Source organism: Pleurodeles waltl, unplaced genomic scaffold (genome assembly GCF_031143425.1).
Source record: "Pleurodeles waltl isolate 20211129_DDA unplaced genomic scaffold, aPleWal1.hap1.20221129 scaffold_37, whole genome shotgun sequence".
Lineage (NCBI taxonomy): Eukaryota > Metazoa > Chordata > Amphibia > Caudata > Salamandridae > Pleurodeles > Pleurodeles waltl.
Genome location: NW_027150076.1, coordinates 11,174,681 through 11,196,853, shown reverse-complemented (window position 1 = coordinate 11,196,853; position 22,173 = coordinate 11,174,681). Strand labels below are relative to the sequence as shown.

At 46.5% G+C, this 22,173-nt stretch overlaps 1 protein-coding gene across 1 annotated transcript in view; it reads right to left on the bottom strand.

The window, feature by feature from the left end:
* The window catches only part of LOC138276142 (collagen, type I, alpha 1a-like), a 91,782-nt gene that overhangs the window by 21,158 nt on the left and 48,451 nt on the right, over window positions 1–22,173 (bottom strand). The window contains exon 7 of the mRNA XM_069219180.1: window positions 13,976–14,174. Coding sequence (XP_069075281.1) covers window positions 13,976–14,174 — 199 coding nt within the window. The remainder of the gene's footprint in view (window positions 1–13,975; window positions 14,175–22,173) is intronic.

The window sequence follows — 22,173 nt, the reverse complement described above, 5'->3', positions numbered from 1 at the left end:
TTGGCTGGAATATAAGTAAAAGAAAGATTACCACAAGAAAAGAGCCAACCTTTAGGCAACTTAACATTTTGAATGTGGCTGGCAGCAGGCACCACATGTTGGCAAAACATTGAATTATTTACATTCAAACAGGTTAGGTCAGTCCGTGAGTGGCACAACGTCCGTTGTGCAGCAGTTAAGTTTTTGTCTCTTTTCTCCAATTTGAGCTGAGCACATTTACCTATTTTCATAGGATCACAGGTCAATGAATAGCACACATCCCCACTTGAGATGTTAAACGTGAGTATAGATGTCATGTTCCTCCACAACCGCCTGCCCACCTCCGGGCAATGACGGCAGTACTCATAGAGTGACAGATGGGAGCGAACGTCACTCACATCCACCATTCCATCCTGGTTTGTATTGTTAAAGATGTGTAATAATACAGCAGCAGGAGTGGGCACTGCCACTAGACAAGTGGTAATCAAATCTTGAACGCTTTGCATGTTACTCATACAGAAGTGAGATATATTCAGCACTTCCTGCGCTAGATGAATCCAAACATTGTTTGGTTGATGCAGCAGCGTTGGCATCTGCGGCTGACGGTTGAATTTTTGGGCTATGAGCCCCTCCCGCTCCCCGGTGGAGTCTCCCGAACGGGCTCCATACACCACACTCATGGCACAGGCACTCCACAGGATGATCTGAAAAGAACAAAGGACAAAACACGTATTATCATTCTCGCAGATAGCATTTGTCAGCGGGAACATGTTCCCATTTGTCTTGACCAGGTCGCATAACTACCAGGACATTGTCTGGTCCAGTGGCGATGACATCAGCGGGTTGAGGAGGGTTATTTGGGGATTCAATCCACACTTTGGCCCCTGGGTTCTTGTCAGTAGATCCGAACCCTCCTTTGCCTCTCACAGTGAGAAGAGCTGGGGCGCTCCCCTTCTTAACAACACCTCCATAAACCGGCATGATGACAATTTGGGCAACGCGATCACCAGGTTGCACCACTAGGTCTGTGTCACCACTGTTCAAGAGAATGACTTTCAACTCGCCTTGGTAGTCTGCATCTATCACGCCTCCTAAAACTTGGATGCCCCTCAAGGCAAGCCCAGATCGAGGGGCGATCAGACCGTAATGCTCAGGGGGAATCTGAATTCCCACCCCAGTTTCAATCAGAGTGATGTCTCTAGGTTTCAATCGATGCATGTGTAAAGCATGTAAGTCAAGTCCTGCAGATTCTGGTGTAGCTCGATATGGGGCCAAAGCTCCTGGAGCTGTTTCCCAATACACAATGGTATTGCTCGTTGTAAACGGATTAATCTGTAAAGCAGGTGTGAGCATTCTCATGAGAGGTGTCTCAGCATTTGTAAGGGGTCGGTTGTTCAAAATTTGCAAAGCATCATACAAATTATCCCTCCACCCCTTCAGTGTCCCATCATTCAGTTTACGCAATTGTTCTTTCAGCAACCCATTCATTCTCTCAATCAGTCCCGCTGCTTGGGGGTAGTAAGGTATGTGAAAAATCCACTCAATATTGCGTTGTGCACAATAGTCCTGCACTAGTCTGCCCTTGAAGTGGCTGGCGTTATCACTTTGAATCTGGAGTGGCACTCCATAGTACAGAATCAACAGATCTAGTGTTTTCAGGGTGCTCTGCTGAGTTGCGCGCTTGCAGGGAAAGGCTATGAGATAACCAGAGTAAGTGTCTACCACAGTGCAGGCATACTGACACCCTCTGCTCACTGGCATTGGTCCAATGTAATCAATCTGCCAAATCTGTCCTGGCAATTTACCTCTGCCTAGCTGGCCTCTCACCACCTGTGGGACCGGTCTGTGCTGTGCATGCTGACAAATGGGACATTCAATGATTGCTGTTTTAATCAAATCTAGGGGAAGATGCATCCCTCTAATCTCGGCCCACCTGTGAGTAGCCTTTTCTCCAAGATGTCCGCATTTCTGGTGTGCCCATTTAGCCATTCCCACCAAATCAGAACTCTGCGCCTCCACTTCAGCCTCTTGAATCTTGGCTCGATCGTCTGCAAGACAATTGAACCATCGGTCTAATGAATCAGTTGGACAGTGAGCGTCCACATGATAGACAGTCACGGTGCTTTGAGGTAACATTTCCCAGATCTCCTGCCATAACTCCTTCCCCCATACCTCTTTGTTATGGAGTTTGTACTGATGTGCATGCCACGTGGGAAGCCAAGTAGCTAACCCATTGGCGGTAGACCAGGAATCTGTATAAATGTGACATTTTCCGGGTAGCTCCTGTTTTAAAGCCTGATACACGGCATAAAGCTCTGCATACTGGCTACTTTTTCCCTGTCCTGTAGTTGTCAAAAGCTTCTTGGTAACAGGATTATAGGACACTGCCTTCCAGTGCCTTTTCGCTCCAACATATTTTGCTGAACCATCTGTGAACCACACATGTTTTTTGTCATCTGCAGACAAGTCTGCGAACGGCTGGCCCCACCCTACTGGGGATTCACACACTGAAGGTACATCATGCAACATTTCGGAATTCTCCACTGGAGCCTGCGCTACCTGCTCATGCAAAACGGCGGTCCCTTTTGGACCCGCTCGTGCCCTGTCCTGGACATACCATTTCCATTTTATAATGCTGGCTTCTTGCGCATGTCCAATTCTATGAGTTTTTGGGGAACTCATCACCCACTGCATGATGGGAATTTCAGGCCTTAAAATCACATTGTGTCCCAGTGTAATTTGCTCAGTATCAACCAGGGCCCAATAGCAGGCCAGCAGCTGCTTCTCAAAGGGAGTATACCGCTCTCCTGCCTCAGGTAACTTCTTTGTCCAAAATCCCAGGGGCACCCTCTTTCTTCCTTGTTTTTGCCATAAACTCCAATTGGCATACTGCCCCTGGACTGTCACATTCAACTCAATGTCTCCCTCTCGAATCGGCCACAAATCCAAAGCATGCTGAATGGCGTCTTTCGCCAATTCAAACGCGCGCTGCTCCTGCTCTCCCCATTCAAACGCATTTTTCTTTCGTGTAACTTTGTACAATGGGGCCAAAATCTGAGACAAATGGGGTATATGTTGTCTCCAATACCCGAATAGTCCAATAAAACTCTGGGCTTCCTTCCGATTTCGCGGTACTGCGAATTCCTTAATCTTTTGTTTCACTTTTGGCAACACTTCTCTGTGTCCCTGATTCCACTGAATGCCCAAATATTTCACGCTCTGAGACGGTCCCTGCACTTTCTCGGGGTTAATCTCCCACCCTTGATTCTGCAAATGTTCCACCACCCTGTCTAGCTGAATTTGCACCTGTTCTTGCGTCTCTCCCTGCATCATCACGTCATCTATATAGTGGGAAATTTGCACTCCAGGAACCACTGGTACTTCATCCAAATGCTCTGCCACCAGCCGGTGGCAGATAGTGGGGCTATGTAAATACCCCATGGGTAATCTACAGAAGGTGTACTGACGCCCCGCCCATTGGAATGCCAGCTGAGGCTGGCTCTCAGTAGCTATTGGTATCGTAAAGAAGGCATTGGCAATGTCAATGGTTGCATACCAAGTCCCACTGCGTTTCTGTATGTTCTCAATCAAGGTAATGGTGTCTGGGACCGCTGCAGTCAGAGGAAGTGTATGTTTATTCAATTGGCGATAATCAATGCAAATCCTTCAACTGTTATCACTTTTACGAACAGGCCAGAGGGCATTATTCCACGCAGTGGTGATGGGAACTATTACCCCGGCCTCTAGTAAATCATGTATAGTCTGGCTAATCTCCTCATGTCCTCCCGGTATTCTGTACTGTTTCATTTGAATCACTTTAGTAGCTTGGGGAAGTGTTACCGGAGGAATCTTCAACAGCCCCACCCTTGCGGCGGCTATTGATATAAATCTTTTGGAACCAAATTGATAACATCCATCTTCCAAATGTAGGGTCATCCCTTTCAAAATGTCAATTCCAATAATGTATTCGGGAATGGGCACAATCAGGACAGTGTATTCTCTCTTTGGAAGTGCCCCTATTTTCATGGGAACCACTATCTGCACTGCCGGGGTTTCTTTTCCGCCCAATCCCGTAATGGTGAAGTACTGTCCCCTGAATTTTCTTGGATTGCCATGAATCAAAGTGGCCTCCGCTCCGGTGTCAACGAGGGCTCGAACTTTTTGAACATTTCCACGTTTCCAATAAATTTCTACTTTGACATGAGGTCTGTTATCTTTGCGAGCCCATCCCTGCACCGGAGTTTGGCCTGTTTCCTAATCTATTTTCACTCTGCGCACATCAGAGTCTGCCCAAGTTAAATCTGGATACAGTTTGCGGTAATTCTCAGGGAACTCCTCCTCCCTGTCTCTGCTTCGCAACCTCTCTGAGCTTACCAGCTCCCTCTCCCACTCTCTTCCTCGAGTTTTCCCAGAACCTGTCAGTTCCCGGTCTCCCTCCCTGCTCCGGGTTCCCCCTGCGCTTCGGTGCTCTTCCTCCCAATTTCCGTCCTCTAGGGATCTCTCTCTACTGTGGGGTTTTCTCCCTCTCTCCCCCTTTTCACTCTCACGCTCCTCCCCTCCTGCCTTTCTCTGGTTCACCACTTTGTTATCCTTCTTGTTCCCTTTCCTACTCCCCTCCTTTTTATCCAAACCGCGTTTGCGGTACATTTCCCACATGTCCTTGGTGCTTATCCCATCAATTTCATTCCTGGTCACCCCATCTCGCATCAAGGCCTGAAACATGTCTCGCCTTGTCACCCTGTTGTTATCAGTACGATTCTCAGACCGTGAATTCCTCTCTGGCTTAGCCCATTCTCCTAAATCACTTAACTCACGCACCGCTTCTACCACCTGAGACAATGGGTTACCTGTCTGATTAATTAACAAAGTCATGATGACATGCTTATATGCAGGAGGAGCGGCCCTAATCAGCCGGTTTCGCACAGACACACTTAAAATTCCATTCATCAAATCATGGGCATTACCCATAAAGATAGCTGTTTTCATCCCTTCTTCCTTCAATCTCTGTACTGCATCTCTCAAAGTATACCAAGGTTTATCATTAGGCGGCCAGTCTGACTCTGTCGGATACTTCTGAGCACACCCTTGCGCAGCTAGCTCTAACAAATTGGTCATGGGACCATTCCCTGGATAGGTTCTAAACTCATTTTGAATAACCGGGTCTGTACTTAACATACAAAGCCTCGGGGCGTCGCCGTGATCCAATTGGACCCCCTGGCCCCCCATATCGTGCACCCGCACCAACCACGTAAGCAATGTTTCCCCAGACCTCTGTCGAAATCTGTCTATCACATCACTTAGTTCTTGCTGTGTATAATCCTCCAGGGCATCCAACATCACCCCTCCAGGATTAGCTGGGCTATGCTGTAACTTTCGCCGATATATGGGCTGCGCACGGACAACATTCCTGCGCTCTGTCTTCTCCTGTCTAACATCTTGGCAGTCATCGCCCCCGGACCCATCTGACAAATCAGATGTATCCCAGATGTTTCCATCCCAAAATTCAGGGTCAAAGGCTAATCCTGCCTGAGAGATAGCTAAATGCACCTTCTTTTTATTAACTTTCCCTCTTCGTTTCTTGTGTTTATATCTAGCTACGCTAACAGCCGTTCTCTCTGCAACCAGTTGGTACGTTTCCAACTTATCACTTAATAATTTATTTTGACAAGCTAGCATGGTAGAGGAATTTCGGGCTTCCACTAACTCCTTCTCCAGCTGCTCGTGGTCTTTTTGTAACTGTAAACATTTTTCATACAACTTTCGGTACGCAGAAAGCAAGATCCAGCCTCGCCTCCCCAACGCACAAACCTCCCTTCCCTTGTCAATTGAAACTTTCCGTAGACATATGAGAAGGTCTTCAGGTTCCACATTTAACATACACGCATTCCAATTTTCACACAAACCAGCACAACGTGACCATTCCTGAGCTAAAAGTTTATACGGAGCGGTTTCCCACCCCGGTATTTCTATGTCTGGATTTGCTACATGAGAACCTGCTTTTGAGCTCGCTTTGATCTTATTAAGCATTTTCCCTTTTTTTTTTTTTCGAATCCTGCAAACGACTACGCCAATTTGTGCTGCTTTACTCTTCAGAATATCAAAACTATGCACTTCAGGATATTTTAAGGCACAATGTAAAGCAATCACTCTCAAACACCTTCGTAAGTAGAATAATCAAGTTTATTTAAGGGGCAAGTTCTCAGCTAGCAAAACTAAACCACACTAATATATATATATATATATATACATCAGGAGAATAACATGAGAATAATGATAAAGATATAAGCACTCTGTGAATAATTGCAAGAGTAAGTGCATATAATACAAGCACACACAATATACCTCAATGCTCAATAGCATGAAAATGACTGCAAGAATAAGTGCATATTACGCACGCACACACAATATACTTCAATGCTCAATAGCATGAAAATGACTGCAAGAATAAGTACACATTACGCGCGCACACACAATACACTTAATAAATTGAAAAGCTTCACCGAAAAGAGCGTCTGCATCCCTCCGCCGTACACAAAGCTGGGGAACCCAAATCAGCTGACACAGGGAGCCTCTGTTCGGGACAATCAGTCCTCCTGGCGTTGCGTCCAACCCAGAAGAGAGTTCCTAAACCAGCCCATCCAGGCCCCCAACTTTTATAGTATTTACTAACGCCCAGGAGTCTTTTCTAGAAAAAGACCCCCTCCTTTACAAATTGTGCAATCGGCGGTACCTTGTTCACCCTTCGAGACGTCTCCTCAGAATGGGCCAAGTTCCCAGGAGAGGACTCCAAGGTGAAGCTTGCATTCCTCCTTGTGTACAGGCGCATCCCCCTGTTGTTCTAACTGATAGCTCATGGAATGTAAATAGCGCCCTTCGTACCAGGCAGATGGAGCGAAGTTGAGCAGAAAAACACCCCACCCTTCAGCTTGCCGAAGCTTGTGGAAAAACACAGAACAGTGCCTTACGCACCGAACCAGACTCGACAAAATGGAGTCGTGAACCAAAATGGAAGCGAAGGCCAATGAAAGCAGAGGCCAATGGTCCACACTCTGCACCACTGTTTACCTTGCACGTAGTGCTGCCACATGCACGTAGTGTATGTAGCAATACATTTACGTAGTGTATGTAGCAATACAACACCCTATACACTAATAAGGGATACCTGGGCCTGGTGCAAGGTGTAAGTACCCCCTGGTACTCACTACAAGCCAGTCCAGCCTCCTGTTTCAAAATATCACATTGATAAAGTTGTTCATCACATGCATGCATAGTGAATAAAGCACAAATACATTGGGTGTGATTGTACAGTATTAATTAAGTGAATCAACATAAGGGATGGGGAGATGCAAGGGAGTGGACAGATGATGGACGAAATTGTCAGTTTGGTGTTCACAGCTGTTGGTCGCACAAGTTCAGAGTCCATGGTGCCATTGGAAAATGGAGCAATGACAGTAGAAAGTCAACAAGGTGTGTCAGTGGCACACAAGGGAGACAGCTCTGGAGAGGATCACTTCCTGATGGTGGGTTTAGTCTTGGCTACAGTCTCTGAGGGATGTCTGGCTTGCTGGACACGTTTGCAGGGTGTTCGTGGGCTACAGAGGAAGGGTAGGAAACTGAAGACAGTGAGGAACCCTAACAAGAGTCTGCTCCTAGGCCCGCTCCTCCAGGATGACCAGGACCAAGCTGGTAGCCAGGAGGAGAGGGGGGGAAGATGCATACTCTAGCCCCCCAGTGTTAGAAAGAGAGGATCTGGACACTGAGGAGGGTCAAGAGAGTTCCTCAGAGAATCACAGGGTCTCTAGTAAACCCGCTAGTGTAACGTAGCTGTTAGCACTTACCAGAGGGTAAGTAGGACTAGGGACAGATCCTCCTCTGCCCACTCTCATGTCAACTCAGTATCTGAGGGGACCGGCTGCTCAACTCCAGAAGAGGACTCCTTAAACAAGGAGCTCAGGAAACTGAGGCTGGAGGAGGCCAAGCTGAGGGTGCAACAGCAACAGCTAACCCTAGATAGGGAGGCCTTGGCAGAGGGCTGCTATCCCTCAGCTCTCCTTCTCTGACAGAGGGAAAGATTGACTCCTTACTGTCAGGAAGGAAGATGCTGATAATTACCCAGTTTGAACGTCTGCTCTCTTGGATGGGTTTGATTTGACCACTGAACAGTACAGAATAAATTTCAGGGAGAGCAGAAAAGAGTCCTCTCAAGATTGGGTTGATTTTGTGAACTGCTCTGTGGAGGCTTTGGAAGGCTGGTTACATGGTAGCAAGGTCACTGAATATGAGGGCTTATACAATCTCATACTGAGAGAGCATTACTTAACAATTGTGTGTCTGATTTGGTGCACCAGTACTTGGTAGATTCAGATCTGACTTCTCCCCAAGAATTGGAAAAGCCGGCTGACAAATGGGTCAGAACAAGGGTGAGCAGAAAAGCTCACACAGGGGGTGACAAAGACAAGAAAAAGGAAGCAGGTAAGTCTCAGCACAAGGGTTGGGACAAAGATACAAATTAAGGACTCCCTATCAGGCCCACAAACCTCCTCTGGGGGTGTGACTAAAACCTCTTCTCCCTCTGCACATATTAAAAATCCCTGGTGTTATGTGTGCAGAAATGAAGGCCGTAGGCCAGTGACAGCTCCTGTCCTGGTAAAAGCCCTGAGCCTTCCACCACTACTACCTCCACTTTCACTCCTAGTGCCCCTAGTAGTAGTAGTGGTGGGACTACTGGCAGTAGTCAGCCCAAAAGTGTAGTTGGGTTCACATTTGGGACCATAGTGGAATCTGGGATAGCTGTAGAGACCCCTAAAACAGTTTCTGTCTCCCAGGGTGGGACTGGCCTTGCCACCCTAGCTGATTGTCCCCTTAATATGGGTAGGTACAAGCAGCACACCCTGGTAAATGGTGTTGAGGCTGAGGCCTACAGGGACACAGGTGCCAGTGTCACAATAGTAACTGAAAAGTTAGTGCTCAGAGCTCCTACAGAGGGTCCCTGCGTTTTGCCATTGCCATCTTGTTTCCAAGGTTGGCAGGGAACTCTTGGAGCATCTGAGTGGCCAGTCCAGATAGGTGACGTCAGAGCTCCCTCCTGACAGGTGTTTACCTGGTTAGGTGACCAATCCCCCTTTCAGGGCTATTTAGGGTCTCTCCTTTGGGTGGGTCCTCAGATTCGGCTTGCAAGACTCCAGCAGGATTCCTCTACAACCTCCACTCCGACTTCTGGCCACTGGAATTGCTACTGAACCCTCTGGGAACTGACAACGCTGCAAACAACAAAGACGACTGTTCTGCAATTTCGTTTCCACGTCTCCTGCCAGCTTTGCAACATTTTTCCGGCCATGCATCCTCAGAAGACAGCAACTCTTCAGCCTGCAAAAGAAGAAGAAGAAATCTCCCTTGGAGTGTAGGAATCACTCCCCTGCAACCGCAGGCACCTCTAGCAAACGACGGCCGGCTGCGTGGATCTCCCCTCCTCTTAAGCTGCGTGGATCCTGCATCACGGGTGGTGGTCCGGAGTAGTCCTCTTGGTCCTCTCTGCCAGCTATCTCACTTTGGTGGAGGTAAGCTTTTGCCTTCCCACGCAGGACAGTACCCCAGTGCATTGCATCTCTTGCAGCTGCCAAGGCTGGTTTGCATCTCCTCCAGGGGATCTTCAGGCGACGTGTAGCTCCAGCCCCCAGCACCCCTTACTGCAAAGCACAGACTCCTGCGTGCTTCTCTGGCTGTGTGGGGTCCTCCTTTGTAATGCTACGTGGGCTCCTTCTGTGACTCCTGTGTCCCCGTCCTGTGGGACTCCTGTGGGTGCTGCCTCTGCTCCCGTTAACTCTCTGCAACGCTGAGGGTCCCATGTGACTCCCCCTCCTGGGTTGAGTCCTCTGGGCCTTGCTGGTCCCCGGGAGCCCCGCTTTGCCATTAACCGTGAGTTTGCCTTTCCTAAGTCTTGTTGGTGGAATTCTTGCACCGACACCCATCTGCAATCTTCACTCCAGTGTGGGACATCATCTGCATCCATCAGGAACTCTTCTCCGGCTCCAGGACAGGACTGCAGTGCTCACCTGTTCTTCATCACCGTCGACTAACTCCAGCAAGTACAGCTGGGTGGGTAGTATCTCCTACTCCTCCTGGACTCCACTGTGAATCTTGGACTTGGTCCCATCTCTCCACAGGTCTTCTCTCTTCAGGAATCCACTGCTGGTTTTCTTGCAGTCTTGTCTGGGTGTCTTCTTTTCCTTCTTTTGGGTGGTTTGTTGGAGTTCCAGTGATTTACTCGTGCTTTCCTGGTCGCTGGGGGGTACTGTGTTACTTACCTCTGTGGTTTTCTAATACTCCCTGCTCCCCTCTACACATTCCACTGACCTAGGTAAGAGTCCTGTGTTCGCATTACATTTTTTAGTATATGGTTTGTGCTCTCCCTAGGGTCACTATTGGTTACTGCTATTTGTACTGTTTTCCTACCTTTTCTATGCCAATTTCTGATTGTTAGGACTAGTGTATATATTTAGTGTATTACTTAACTCCTATTGGAGGGTTGCCATTCTAGTAATTTGTGGTATTGTGTTCCAAAAATAAAGTACCTTTATTTTTTTACAACTGAGTGTTTTCTTTCTTGTGTGTAAGTGCTGTGTGACTACAGTGGTTTTGCATGAGCTTTGCATGTCTCCTGGATAATCCTTGGCTGCTCATCCACAGCTACCTCTAGAGAGCCTGTTTTCTAGGCACTGCCTACACTTCCCTAATAGGGGATACCTGGACCTGGTATAAGTACCATAGGTACCCACCACACACTAACACTATGCCAGCTTCCTGCAGAATTCATGCTAAACACAGTTGGTTGTCTTATTCATAACAGTTAGCAGCCTACCCACCACCATCAATCCTCTATGTCAGTGTTGGCTGTAGAACTCAAAGCTTCACCCTGCGTAAATTGATCAAGTAATTGACAGCAGGCCTCCAAGTCCATTTTGGCCCTACTGTCTGCATGTGCTGACCGCATATGTTGTTCCTCCGCTACTCCCCACTCCAGGAGATCCCATAACCATTGATCGACCAGAGGTATCCTGGCGCTCATCCAGCCTATGGCCACCCTACGTTTCACTAACAAAAGAGCCAGCTGTGCCGATGTATGCAGAATCTTCCACCCTTTAGGTGTACCCACTACTCCAAGTATGCAAGCCAGTGGTGTCAGTGCAATCTCTATGCCCGTAGTCTCCACAATCTTATGGACCACCCCTCTTCAGAAACGCTGCACCCCCTCACAGAACCATGCCAAATGAAGAATGGAAGCATCCTGTGTACCACAGCGGGTGCAGCTAGCTCCCCTGGTGGGATCAATCTTAATCAGGCGATATGGTGTTACATATGTCCGATGCACAAAGTTACAATGCGGGAGTTGTTTCTGTTATTGCAGGATACAGTGCATACCAATGACAATGTTGTAGTCCAGTCAGCATCCTCCCAAGTTCCCACTCACATGCTTGACGTGCCACACAGTGCTTCCTTCTTGCATCCTCCCGGAAAGCCCTATAGAATAAAGTAATTGAATGCCCCCCCTCACCCCAGCCCACTTAATGCTCTGGATGTCTTTGGAGCTGCCGGGTAATTCCGCCACACCTCCCTCACAACACTCTCAAGTGTTGCATAATGTAAAACATGACCCTGGCCCAGTGCAAATGCCTCCCACGCTTCCTGAAATGAAAAGAAAGACTCATTGGGATATAAATCCCCTACCACCAAGCAACCCCCCGCTCTCCATTGTTCCATGGACATATGATCTTCTATTGCTTCAACTGCCTGTCAAATGGGGCTCGACAAAGTACCCTCTTAACCTGGCTAGTGGGTCACTGCCAAGCATCCCCTCAAAAAGGTCACAACCCTCTCTATGTTCTGAATCACATGTGCCGCCTCAGTGTCAGTGACCCCGATTCCTAAATACCAGAAGCTCTCAAGCTCACAACGAAGTCCCACCTCTGGCTGGCTGTCCAGTGATTTACTGCTAAGTTAACCTGGGGGAAACAAAAGTGATTTCTGTGTATTCACCCGAAGGCCCGAGGTGACCCCAAACTCTGTCAACATTTGCAGTAACAGGGCACAGATTTATCCAGTGACCTGAGGTATACCAGTGCATCATCCGTGTAGAGCAAAATTATTAGGGTAGAGCAGCTCACCCAAATCCCCCAGGCATCCGTCTCCCTACAAAGCAGCAGGGTGATGACTCCACTGCCAAGGCAAAAAGAAGGGGCAATGGGGGACACCTCTGTTGGGTGCCCCTACCCACCACCCGGGAATCCAAAAGTTCAATCCCCACTCAAACACGCACAATGGGCTTGGTGTAAAGCAAACGCACCCAGGGGCAAAACTTGGGGCCAAACCCCATTCCTTGTAATACAGCCATCAGAAATTCCCACTCCACAATATCGAAAGCCTTTTCAAGGTCTAATGACACCAACGCCAGATCTTGCGCCTCGTCCATGGTTTCATGCAAAACATGAGTTAATCGTTGAAAGTTAAAGGACGTACTGCAGCCCGGTATGAAACCACATTGGTCTTCATGGACCAGCCCCCAAATTACTCCATTTATTCCAATAGAGGGAAGGGGGGTCCAAAAAAACACAAAACTCCCTGTATACAAATGCCGATTAGTATTGTAAAGCGTAGGAACTTCACCAGAGGACCTTGGACCCTAGTCCTCCATGGGAAAGCACAATTCAAAAAGGTGGTGAGGTCCCACTGTGTGGATACAGTTATTATTTCTCAGAATCAAAATGTCTAGGGACGTGTAGCATTCATCAACAAGGCTATAGTCAATACCAATGTTGCTCCAATTTCAATTTTATTTTAGGAAGACATTCAACTCGCGGTAGAAACGCAGACACTCAAAGGTCCAAGAGAATATATGAATTAGGCCAGCCAACACGTGTTTCGCCCCACAGGTGCGTAGGCCAGGGCTTTCTCAAGGCTGGGGAAAAGAAAAAAATGTCATAATACTAAAGACAATAGTGAAAACGAGTGTAGTTATATTTTAAACGGTGAAGGGAAGCCAAAGGACTGTGCCAGAGAAATCCCGAAAGATTCCTAAGAATAAAGGCCCTGATGAACCCGTGAAAAGAGGTCATGCTGTCCAAAATCATTCTTCTCAAAGTTAAAAAAAGCCAAAAAGAGGAGTTCTGTGCCGGGTGATAGAAGAACTAGGGATAGAATAGGGGTAACCAAAAGATTGAGTATAAATTAGTGGCGACCAATTCGAATATCCTTTAGGAAAAATAGAGATGATCAAGGGTCAGTTTTTAAATTACCTGAATTGGCTAATTTGTGAGAAAGAGCACATGCTTTCGAAGAGAGATATTATTACATTGCACCCAAGGAAGAATTGTGATTGAGAACAGAAAATGTTACTGTACACAAAAGAAAAGAAAAAGAAGGAGAAAAACCATACCCTTCTAAGTAATTTGGTGTTCAGATAGCCAAAAAACAGTCGATAATATGAGTAATAATGCAGCAGTTTAGCCTGAAATATAAGTATATGCATGTAACATCATGTGACTGATATAATTAGGTTAAGCATAAGTAAACATTCAAAGAAAAAACCTTTTTGGCTGAGTTATGTCTAATATTAAAGATATATATAAAAAGTAATGATATCTGTTTAAATAGGGAGTACAGCACAATAAAGATTGCAATCTAGGCTCAAGAGAAAAGGAAAAAAGGAGAAAAAAAAAGAAAGAAAAAGGCAAAAGAATCAGAGTTTAAAAAGTTGTCAAAGAGAAATAGATAAAGATAAGTACCAATAGTTTTGCCCGGAGGAGACCAGAATAATGAACAGCCACCCATTTTATATCCGCAATAGATTTCAGAACTAAAGAATGCTGTTTACGTCGGAAAGGTAAACATCTATTGGATCGTTAAGTGAAAAAATGCCAAACGTTTTCTCATAAAGAAAGACCCTTGCGGTAAAGACTCACCCGTTTATTTTTTATGTTTCTATTCAATACCACATATTTACGTCCGTCGCCTGAAAAATATCTCGAAAAATGGCAGCGCGCCGATTTCAGCTCGCGTCTTTATACGCGACCGGTATGATGTATTGGGTTGTCCTACCTCGATATAGACTATCGGGTATGGACAAAGAGAAGGGACTTCAATTCTTCCGGCACATGCGACGTCGGTGGCGCCATCTTGGTAGTAACCAAGGACGGCGCCATCTTTGCACAAACAATAAATGTGTATTACGTCCAAAGAAAAGGACAGGGAATGTTGAATGAGTTACTAAGACCTAATAAATCAAAGGTCTATTTTATAATTATTGATCCAGTTTGGTGACTAAAAAGATTAAGAAATAAAGAGAAGAAGAAAAAGAAGAAAAATGAATACAAGTAAAAGAAAATGAATGTTGATACTGTGAATTATGGTATTGCCCTAATAACCTAAGGAAGGTGAGACATGAGAGATAAGAACAGAATAAATATAGTAACCATGTGAGAAATCAATGGTACGTCGACAGAAAGAAAGAAAGAACATTACATAGATTTTAAAACAAACTTGTTACATTATTACAAAGCACTCCAGATGACAATGTTACTGGGTGTCTCAGTTTTACAATAGCCAATAGTGCCACTCATAGTCTTTGTTAAGTCCATGATTAACTGTATCGTATCGGAATATAAGTCTGCTTTCCTCCTTGCGCAGGCGTAATGCCACCTCGAGGGGTTAATCTGATTCGTCGAAGACCACAGATTGTGAAATTGCGTTCATGGGAATGAAATTCTGTGAAATGTTCAAAAAGTGGTGCTTTCATGTCCAGTTTTGGAATATTGCGGTAGTGTTCTTGGATTCTTATTTTGAGAGGGCGGATGGTACTGCCTATATAGGCTTGGTGGCATGGGCACCATATTATATAGACAACATTCGAGCTTTCACAATTTATGAAGTCATTGATATGGAAACATTGGTCATTGATAGTAATTGTTGTGGTTTTTGAGAGACCCCACTTACAGATTGAACATTTGCTGCATGTGTAAAAGCCCTTTGGTTTTGGAGGTAACAAAGATGTTGGAGACTGATTTTGAAAAAATGAAGAGCAGAGTGTGTCTCTTAGATTGGGAGCCCGTCGAAGCCTATTTGTGGAAAATTTGTTATGTGTTGATTAATGGAGGGGTTATTTTGTAGAAGGTACCAATGTTTGCGAAGGAGTTTCCGAATCAAATGATGGCCATTGTGAAATTCAGTAATAAACTGGATAGCAGGCTTTGTATTGACTGTATGGGATTTGTTTAGTAGCTTGATGCGGTCCATGTCACGTAGTTTATCCTTAGTAGCGTTAAGTGATTGGTGATTGTACCCCCTGGCAGTTAGTCTCTCAGTCATTTGGGTGGAGATGTTGTTGTAATCTGTTTTGGTAGTGCAATTCAATCTGGCTCTTTTATATTCACCCTGAGTAATATTCCGGATGGTACTTGAGGGGTGACAGCATGAAGAATTGAATTTGCTGCTGTTGTTTTCCGAAAGAATTTTGTCTGTAACTTGTCATCTTTTATAAAGATCAGAAGGTCCAGGTATTCTACTGATGAGTTAGAGATGTGATAAGTGATGTCGATGCCCCATTTGTTGGGCACTAATGACTGTAAGAATTGATTAAGGAGACCCTTTGGACCTTGCCAAATGAACAAGATGTCGTCAATGTAACAACCCCAAAAGATGATATGTTGAGAAAGATGTTCAGTTAGATCATCCCGTAGCGAGTGGTTTTCTACTGCACCATCAGAATGCAGGCGTATGGTGGGGCACATTTTGCCCCATCGCAGTCCCTTGGAGTTGTAAGTAGAACTTGCCGTCAAATAGAAAATAGTTATTTTCTAAACAAAATTGCAACATTTCCATAATCATCAAATTACGTTCCAGATACTTCACTGATTTTGTGGAAAGGCATCTTCTAACAGCTTCTAGGCCGCCACTATGTTTTATAGAAGTATAGAGGCTGACAACGTCAATGGTAACCAGAAAGGAGTCAGATTGCCAATCGATGTTTTGTAGCTTTTGTAAAATATCTTTGGAATCTCTAACAAAGGAGGGTAAATTTGTCATAAAAGGCTGCAGTTCCTTATCGATTAGGGTGCCCAGTTGTGAACAGATAGAGTTGATGCCTGATATTATTGGTCGACCTTTGGGTGGGTGACCTTTTTTGTGTATTTTTGGTAGAAGATATAGGGTAGGGATAGTTGGAAATTGTAAGTATAAGGCACTTTTTTCTCTACTAGAAAGAATATGGAGAGAATGCCAGTGCTCCAAAAGATCAAATAGCCTATGTTGGATTTCAGCTGTTGGGTTGTGTGAAAGAGGTTTGTAGCATTTCTTATCCTGAAGATGCCGATAGGCTTCCTGCAAGTAGTCATAGGTGTTGAGGACTACTATATTTCCGCTCTTGTCAGCCTCTTTAATGATGATTTGATTATTTTTACTCAGTAATTTGAGGGCTTGTGCTTGGTTTTTGGTAATATTGGGACGGGAATATTTTCGTTTGTCACTATAGTGTTTATACTCTCGGTCCAGGTCCCTCAAGACAGCTGTCGAAAAGAGGTCAATAGAATTGCCTGCCAGAAGAATAGGGGTAAAGGTAGATTTAGGTCGCAGGTCAGAAGGATGGTATTTGTTAATGTATAAATCTAGATCTTGTGCTATCAAGGAGAGGGGTAAGTCAGGTTTGTCAGTGTTGGATAGATTTCTTAACAGGCCGATATCTTCAAGGTCTTGAACTGAGAGATCACTTGAGTTTTGTGAAGGAGGTGTTGGATGGGAAGAAGACAACGGCGAAATATTGGAAAAGAACGATTTCAGTTTGAGATGGCGTATAAATTTGAAGAAGTCAATCTTAGTTTGGGTAATGTTCCAATAATTAGTAGGGCAAAAAGAGAGACCTCTATTGAGGATTTGATGGTCAGTTGGAGAAAGCTCGTGATCAGAAAGGCTGACTGTTAGTTGTGTGTCAGAGTTTAGGATCTTGTTTGAATTCCAAATTACTCCATGCAGTCTAGTGTCTAACATTTTACAAAGGATTTTGACGTTACTATTCAGCATCAATTCCAGCAAAATGCCCCTCTGGCATGCCTCTTTATACACTCCTAGCAGCTTTTTCCGTAACAGGGCTGAGTAAGCCTGGTAGGACTCTACGGGATAACCACCCCTGCGGGGCTCTGGACGTCTGTAATGCGGTTATAGCCAGCCGCACCTCCTCCAACATTACATCTTCATCCAGCTCCCTCCAACTGTCTGGTGCCAACCAGGAAAGATTGAACTGTCACCGGAATCCCTGCATTGTCTCATCGGACACCTATGGGCCCACATAAGTGACCTTTTTGAAGTACTCAGCCAGCACTGCTATAATGTCCCTGCGGCTTGTAACCTAGACTTCAGCTGAGTTCCTAATATGTTGTATGGGGGGAACACCACCTCTCATTTCAGTATCCACGCTAACAGCCTGCCTGACTTATCCCGTTCCTGATGCAACCTCTGACAATATGTCCTTAGTGTTAGCTTTTCCAGTGTGCCCCAGCTTTTACCCACCTCTCGTCTAAGGCGAAGATGCGCCCTTTACATCTCAGGGGTGAATGAGTCTCCATGCTGCACATCTGCCAGACATCCCTCCAGGATCTTAAGGTCCCGCTCCAGTTGCCTACGAATTCCACAGGGGGTACTTATACAAGTTCCCCTTGCCACATCCTTCATTGCCTCCCATTCAATGGCCATGGTGTCCATGGTGCCCCAATTAATTTCCAGGTACTTCGTTATCAAAGTGGCAAGTTCCTCACATGAAGCACTGTCAGTCAGGAGCTCTGAAGGCATACACCAAATCCTCACCCCCCCTGACACCTGCTCCCCAGCACAAACCCAAGTGCACCGGGGCGTGATTAGACAGAAATCTCCCCAAGTGTGTCACCCCCACCAACCGGTAATAGTTCAGGTCTCCCAGTAAACATTGGTCCATATGTTTTGTGCGTCTTTGGGTGGTATGTATATTCCTTACCCTCTGGATGCAACCACCTCCAGCCATCCCATAAGCCAAAATTGTTCAAAACAGAAGTAAGTGAACGTACCATCATTGACTTAGCGCCCCAGCGTGGAGGATGTCGGTCCTTCGCCCCATCTATGATGCAGTTAAAATCACCCACTCAAATAACAGGAGAGCTTAAACTAGCTCCAAACATCTCCAAAATATTGTCAAAAAACGAACAATCATCACTGTTGGGAGCATAGGTGTTTAATTGTGTGATAGGCTCCACATCCAGTGTCCTCTGAAGTAACAAATACCTACACTCCACATCAGCCTCACTATAAGATGTGTGGAATGGGACCCCCAGTGCCACCCACACTGCCACTCCCCGTGCATAGGAGGAATATGATGTGGTGTACAACTGTCCCTGCCACTTCTTAGCTAGTTTCTGAGCTTTGTCATCCAGTATATGTGTTTCCTGTAAGCATGCTATCTGTGTCTTATGACATTGAATAAAGGAGTGCACCCTGTAGTGCCTGAAATAATTATTTAACCCCCTGACATTCCACAACACTATATTTACCAGCCTAGGCATAGGACCATTGTGTATCCCCCCTGTAAGCCTCTCCTGTTTATGGGGTAGGAGTAATTCTCCCATGACCGAGGTTTTCCATTGTCCTTTGAACTGCAATAAAAGTAAGCATGCACAGTTATAAACAACCCAACACCCCTGCTCACCCCGGATAGACAGTATAACAAAAATAACAATACATACTGTAGATCCATGTATAGATATGCTGCCAGGACTAACAGCCTATATCCCCAACCCCCATAAACTAAACCTACCACAACCATGGAGGTAGCATCCCCGACCCCGGATGCGGATTACACAGTGTCTGCATTGTAGTAATTCCTGAATCTAGGAACACAATGAGTACACTCATTGAGGTAATAGGGCTAGGCAACAAGTGCACAGTCTGCGTCAACCCCTGCCCAGCGTCAATAACAGTAGAAAAATTGTCCGCAATGCAGGCCTTATCCAGCATCTTCACACATGGGCGTCCCCGATTCTGGCTCCCGTACCACTCTCACCAGTTCCAGAGCAGGATTCAGACAGACCACAGCCATTGTTCCATCCTTTTGTACCTCAATCCTGAGATGGTCCTCCCCGGCCGAGGTCAGCGAAGTTCCCATCTTGTTAATGTTGTACACCTGCTCGGATCCCAAGGAGGCCCGACCCGGAACCCTAGGTGGCGCCTTATCCCACAGTTCAAGCCACCTCCAGACCTCTTCTGGATGGTCAAAAAAGTGGGACTTGCCCCCAGAAAAGACCCACAGGCATGCTGGGTACAGCAACATATACCTCACGCCCATGGATATAAGCTTGGCTTTCACCTCCCAAGAAGCTCTTCCTCGAGTTTTGTGCTTAATTAGTGTAGTCCAGATAGAAAGCTTGTGATTTTCAAAAACAGCATTATTGGTTTCACAGGCTGCCCTTATGACACAGTCTCAATCTCAGGAGTTTAGGATCTGAAAAATGACTGCCCGGGGAGGCACCCCAGGCTTTTATAGGGACAACCAGTGCCATGTGGGTATGTTCTATGATGAACACAGAGGATAACCCCACAGGTCACAGCATATCCCTGATCCATCGATCCACAAAGGCCTGCTCAGTACAGCCCTCCTCTCTCTTCGGGAACCTGAGAAGGCGGACATTATTCCGTCTCAATATGCCTTCAGCATCCTCAACCCTGGCCTCCAGCTTTACGGATCTCGATGTAACCTGCGCCAGTTGCTTGCACAACATGGCCACCTCTGTCTGCAGCTCCACAATTTGAGCCCTTCTCCACCTTTCTAAGGTCTTCCTGAAGGTGATTCACCTCCAAGGGCACGGATATTTTCCCCTTCAGAGCCACCCTGGAGCCCTGTATGGTGGCAAGGAGTTCAGCCTGGGATGGCTCCTTCACAGGCACCCTGCATCATCTTCCTCCCTCTGCCCAGCATTTCCTGTTTAGCGCTGTGAGAGAGGGGCAGAGGTGGTATAATGTTCCATGGTGTTCCCATGTAAAGGGGCCACCTGCTTCTTTTGGCCCATCAGTACCAATTGGGGGGGGGGGAGCAGGATGGCCAGGAGCCACCCCCCACTCAGCCACAAGTAAGTCTCCTCCAGTGGTTCCTGCAGAGTGGCCCCACAGTCCCTGGGCCTCACCGCAAACCACACGTCACCCACAAAGCTAATTATTGAGATCACTGTAGTATTTATTCAGTAGCATCCCCTGGGGCCCAGGCACCCATCAGTCACTCACCAGTGTCCATTAATTTGCTGCCTTGCCAAGTTGCGCCAATGCTCCTCGCTTCGTCCCATATGCATAAGGGTGGGGGGTGGACCCCTCTGAGATGTCTCAGTTCAAACCAAGCGGCCCCCAGTCCTCTGTTCTACCACTCACTGGGTGCCTCCATAGGCCCACGGTCTCTCTCCAGCAGGGCACAAGCAGTCCAGGCCACCCCTCTGGCAGCTCCAACCCAGCAGAGCACCACTCCAAGGCGGATGGACCACTGCCACGACACCCGCCCCTCAGCACCTCCACTCGCTCCTGCTCGTAGCATGCATCAGCCACAGCAACACCCTCACTCGCCTCCCGCAGGGCCCGCCTACCCACCAAGACTGGCCCAACGCAGCACCGGCATCTTAATAGGTGAGGAGGGGCACAATCTACAATATCGGGCCTCTGAGCTCACAGGCCACCTCGTCTAGACTCCACCCATCTGGTAGGCACTGCACTGCCCCCAACAGTGCCCGGGGTGACCACCCTCCATGTCGGGGACCACCTGGCGACCGCTGCAGACCCAGCTATGTCGCTGGACCGCAGGGCACCACTCAGGGGCCGACAATGACCCAGATGGAAAGGCCGTGTATGAGGGCACACGCAAGAAGTACCCCTCGCAAGGCAGAAGCAAAAAAAAAAAACAGATGGTGGACGAAATGCTGAACAATGCAAACATTCACCCCCAGTCACAACGATCTGTGTTTAATCCATCATTTGTTTGCCCACCATGCCAACCAAATTTGGATCCAGCTATATGCAAATTAGTCTTGATCCTGTTCCCCATGGGAACAGTCCAGCCCGAACTGCCAGGCCAGGTCTTCCCTGGCCCAGAAACAAGCATCCTGGGACCAGTTTCAGGGTATGACCCTTCATCAGCTAGGCTGGCTTAAATACAGTGGCGCAGTGAGCATGGGACCCACGTGTGGGTATACCCTTCCCTCTTAGGGTGAGAAAAGCAAAAAAATAAAAAAACTGATGATGGACGGAATGCTGAACAATGCAAGCATTCACCCCCAGTCACAAAGTTCTAGGTTTAATCCATTGTTTTTTTTGCCCACCATGCCACCCCAGTTTGGGCCTTTGCAAGGCAGACATGGCTGGATTCCGCAGGATTAGTCCGTGGTGGCGCAGAGCTTCCTAGAAGCGTATCCCGCTAGCCATTTTGCTTGGCCACGCCCCCCATACAGTCAAATCTTAACGGGTGCAAACAAATCTCCTTGATCCTTATCCTTGCCATGGGGTACGACTGTATGGTTGTAAAGAGGAATTTAATGAAGCTGGAGCCAAATTAGTGACAGCTTAGAACATCCACAAAACTGCACAAAGCTGCGCCCATTTATCATACACAGTAGTTGAAAATGTATCACGGCGAAAGAGCAGTCAATGACTCAGAACTTCTTGGCAACACAAGATTCTGAAACTCCCTTTTACCAGCTCAGTGAACACATTCTGTCCAGTAACATTAAAAAAAGAACGGAAAATCTTCCTGTTCCAAGATTCTTATGAATATCGTCCAAATTAATTTCCTGTTCTCTTATATTTTTCCTTTTGATTTCTGTTTCTTGATCACGTGCTCTGACTTCCTATGTCCTACTCACTTCTGTATTTTATTCATTTCTGGGGATTTCTCACTTTCCCTACTTGCTCGTTTTATATTTTCTACTCTTAACATAACCTCCCTCCTAGTAGTTGCACTTCATAACGTGCACAACTAGATGTATAGGAAAGGCAGTATCCTGGAATCAGTTGGGAAAAGCATAGAGCCAAAATGTAAACATACCCACTCTTGTGCCCCGACTCGTGAAAATGCTTTCCGGGGTTGAATTTTTGGCATTCGGCTGCTCTCTTTGAATTTGTTGCTTTGAATCTAACAGGTAACATTCTCCAACC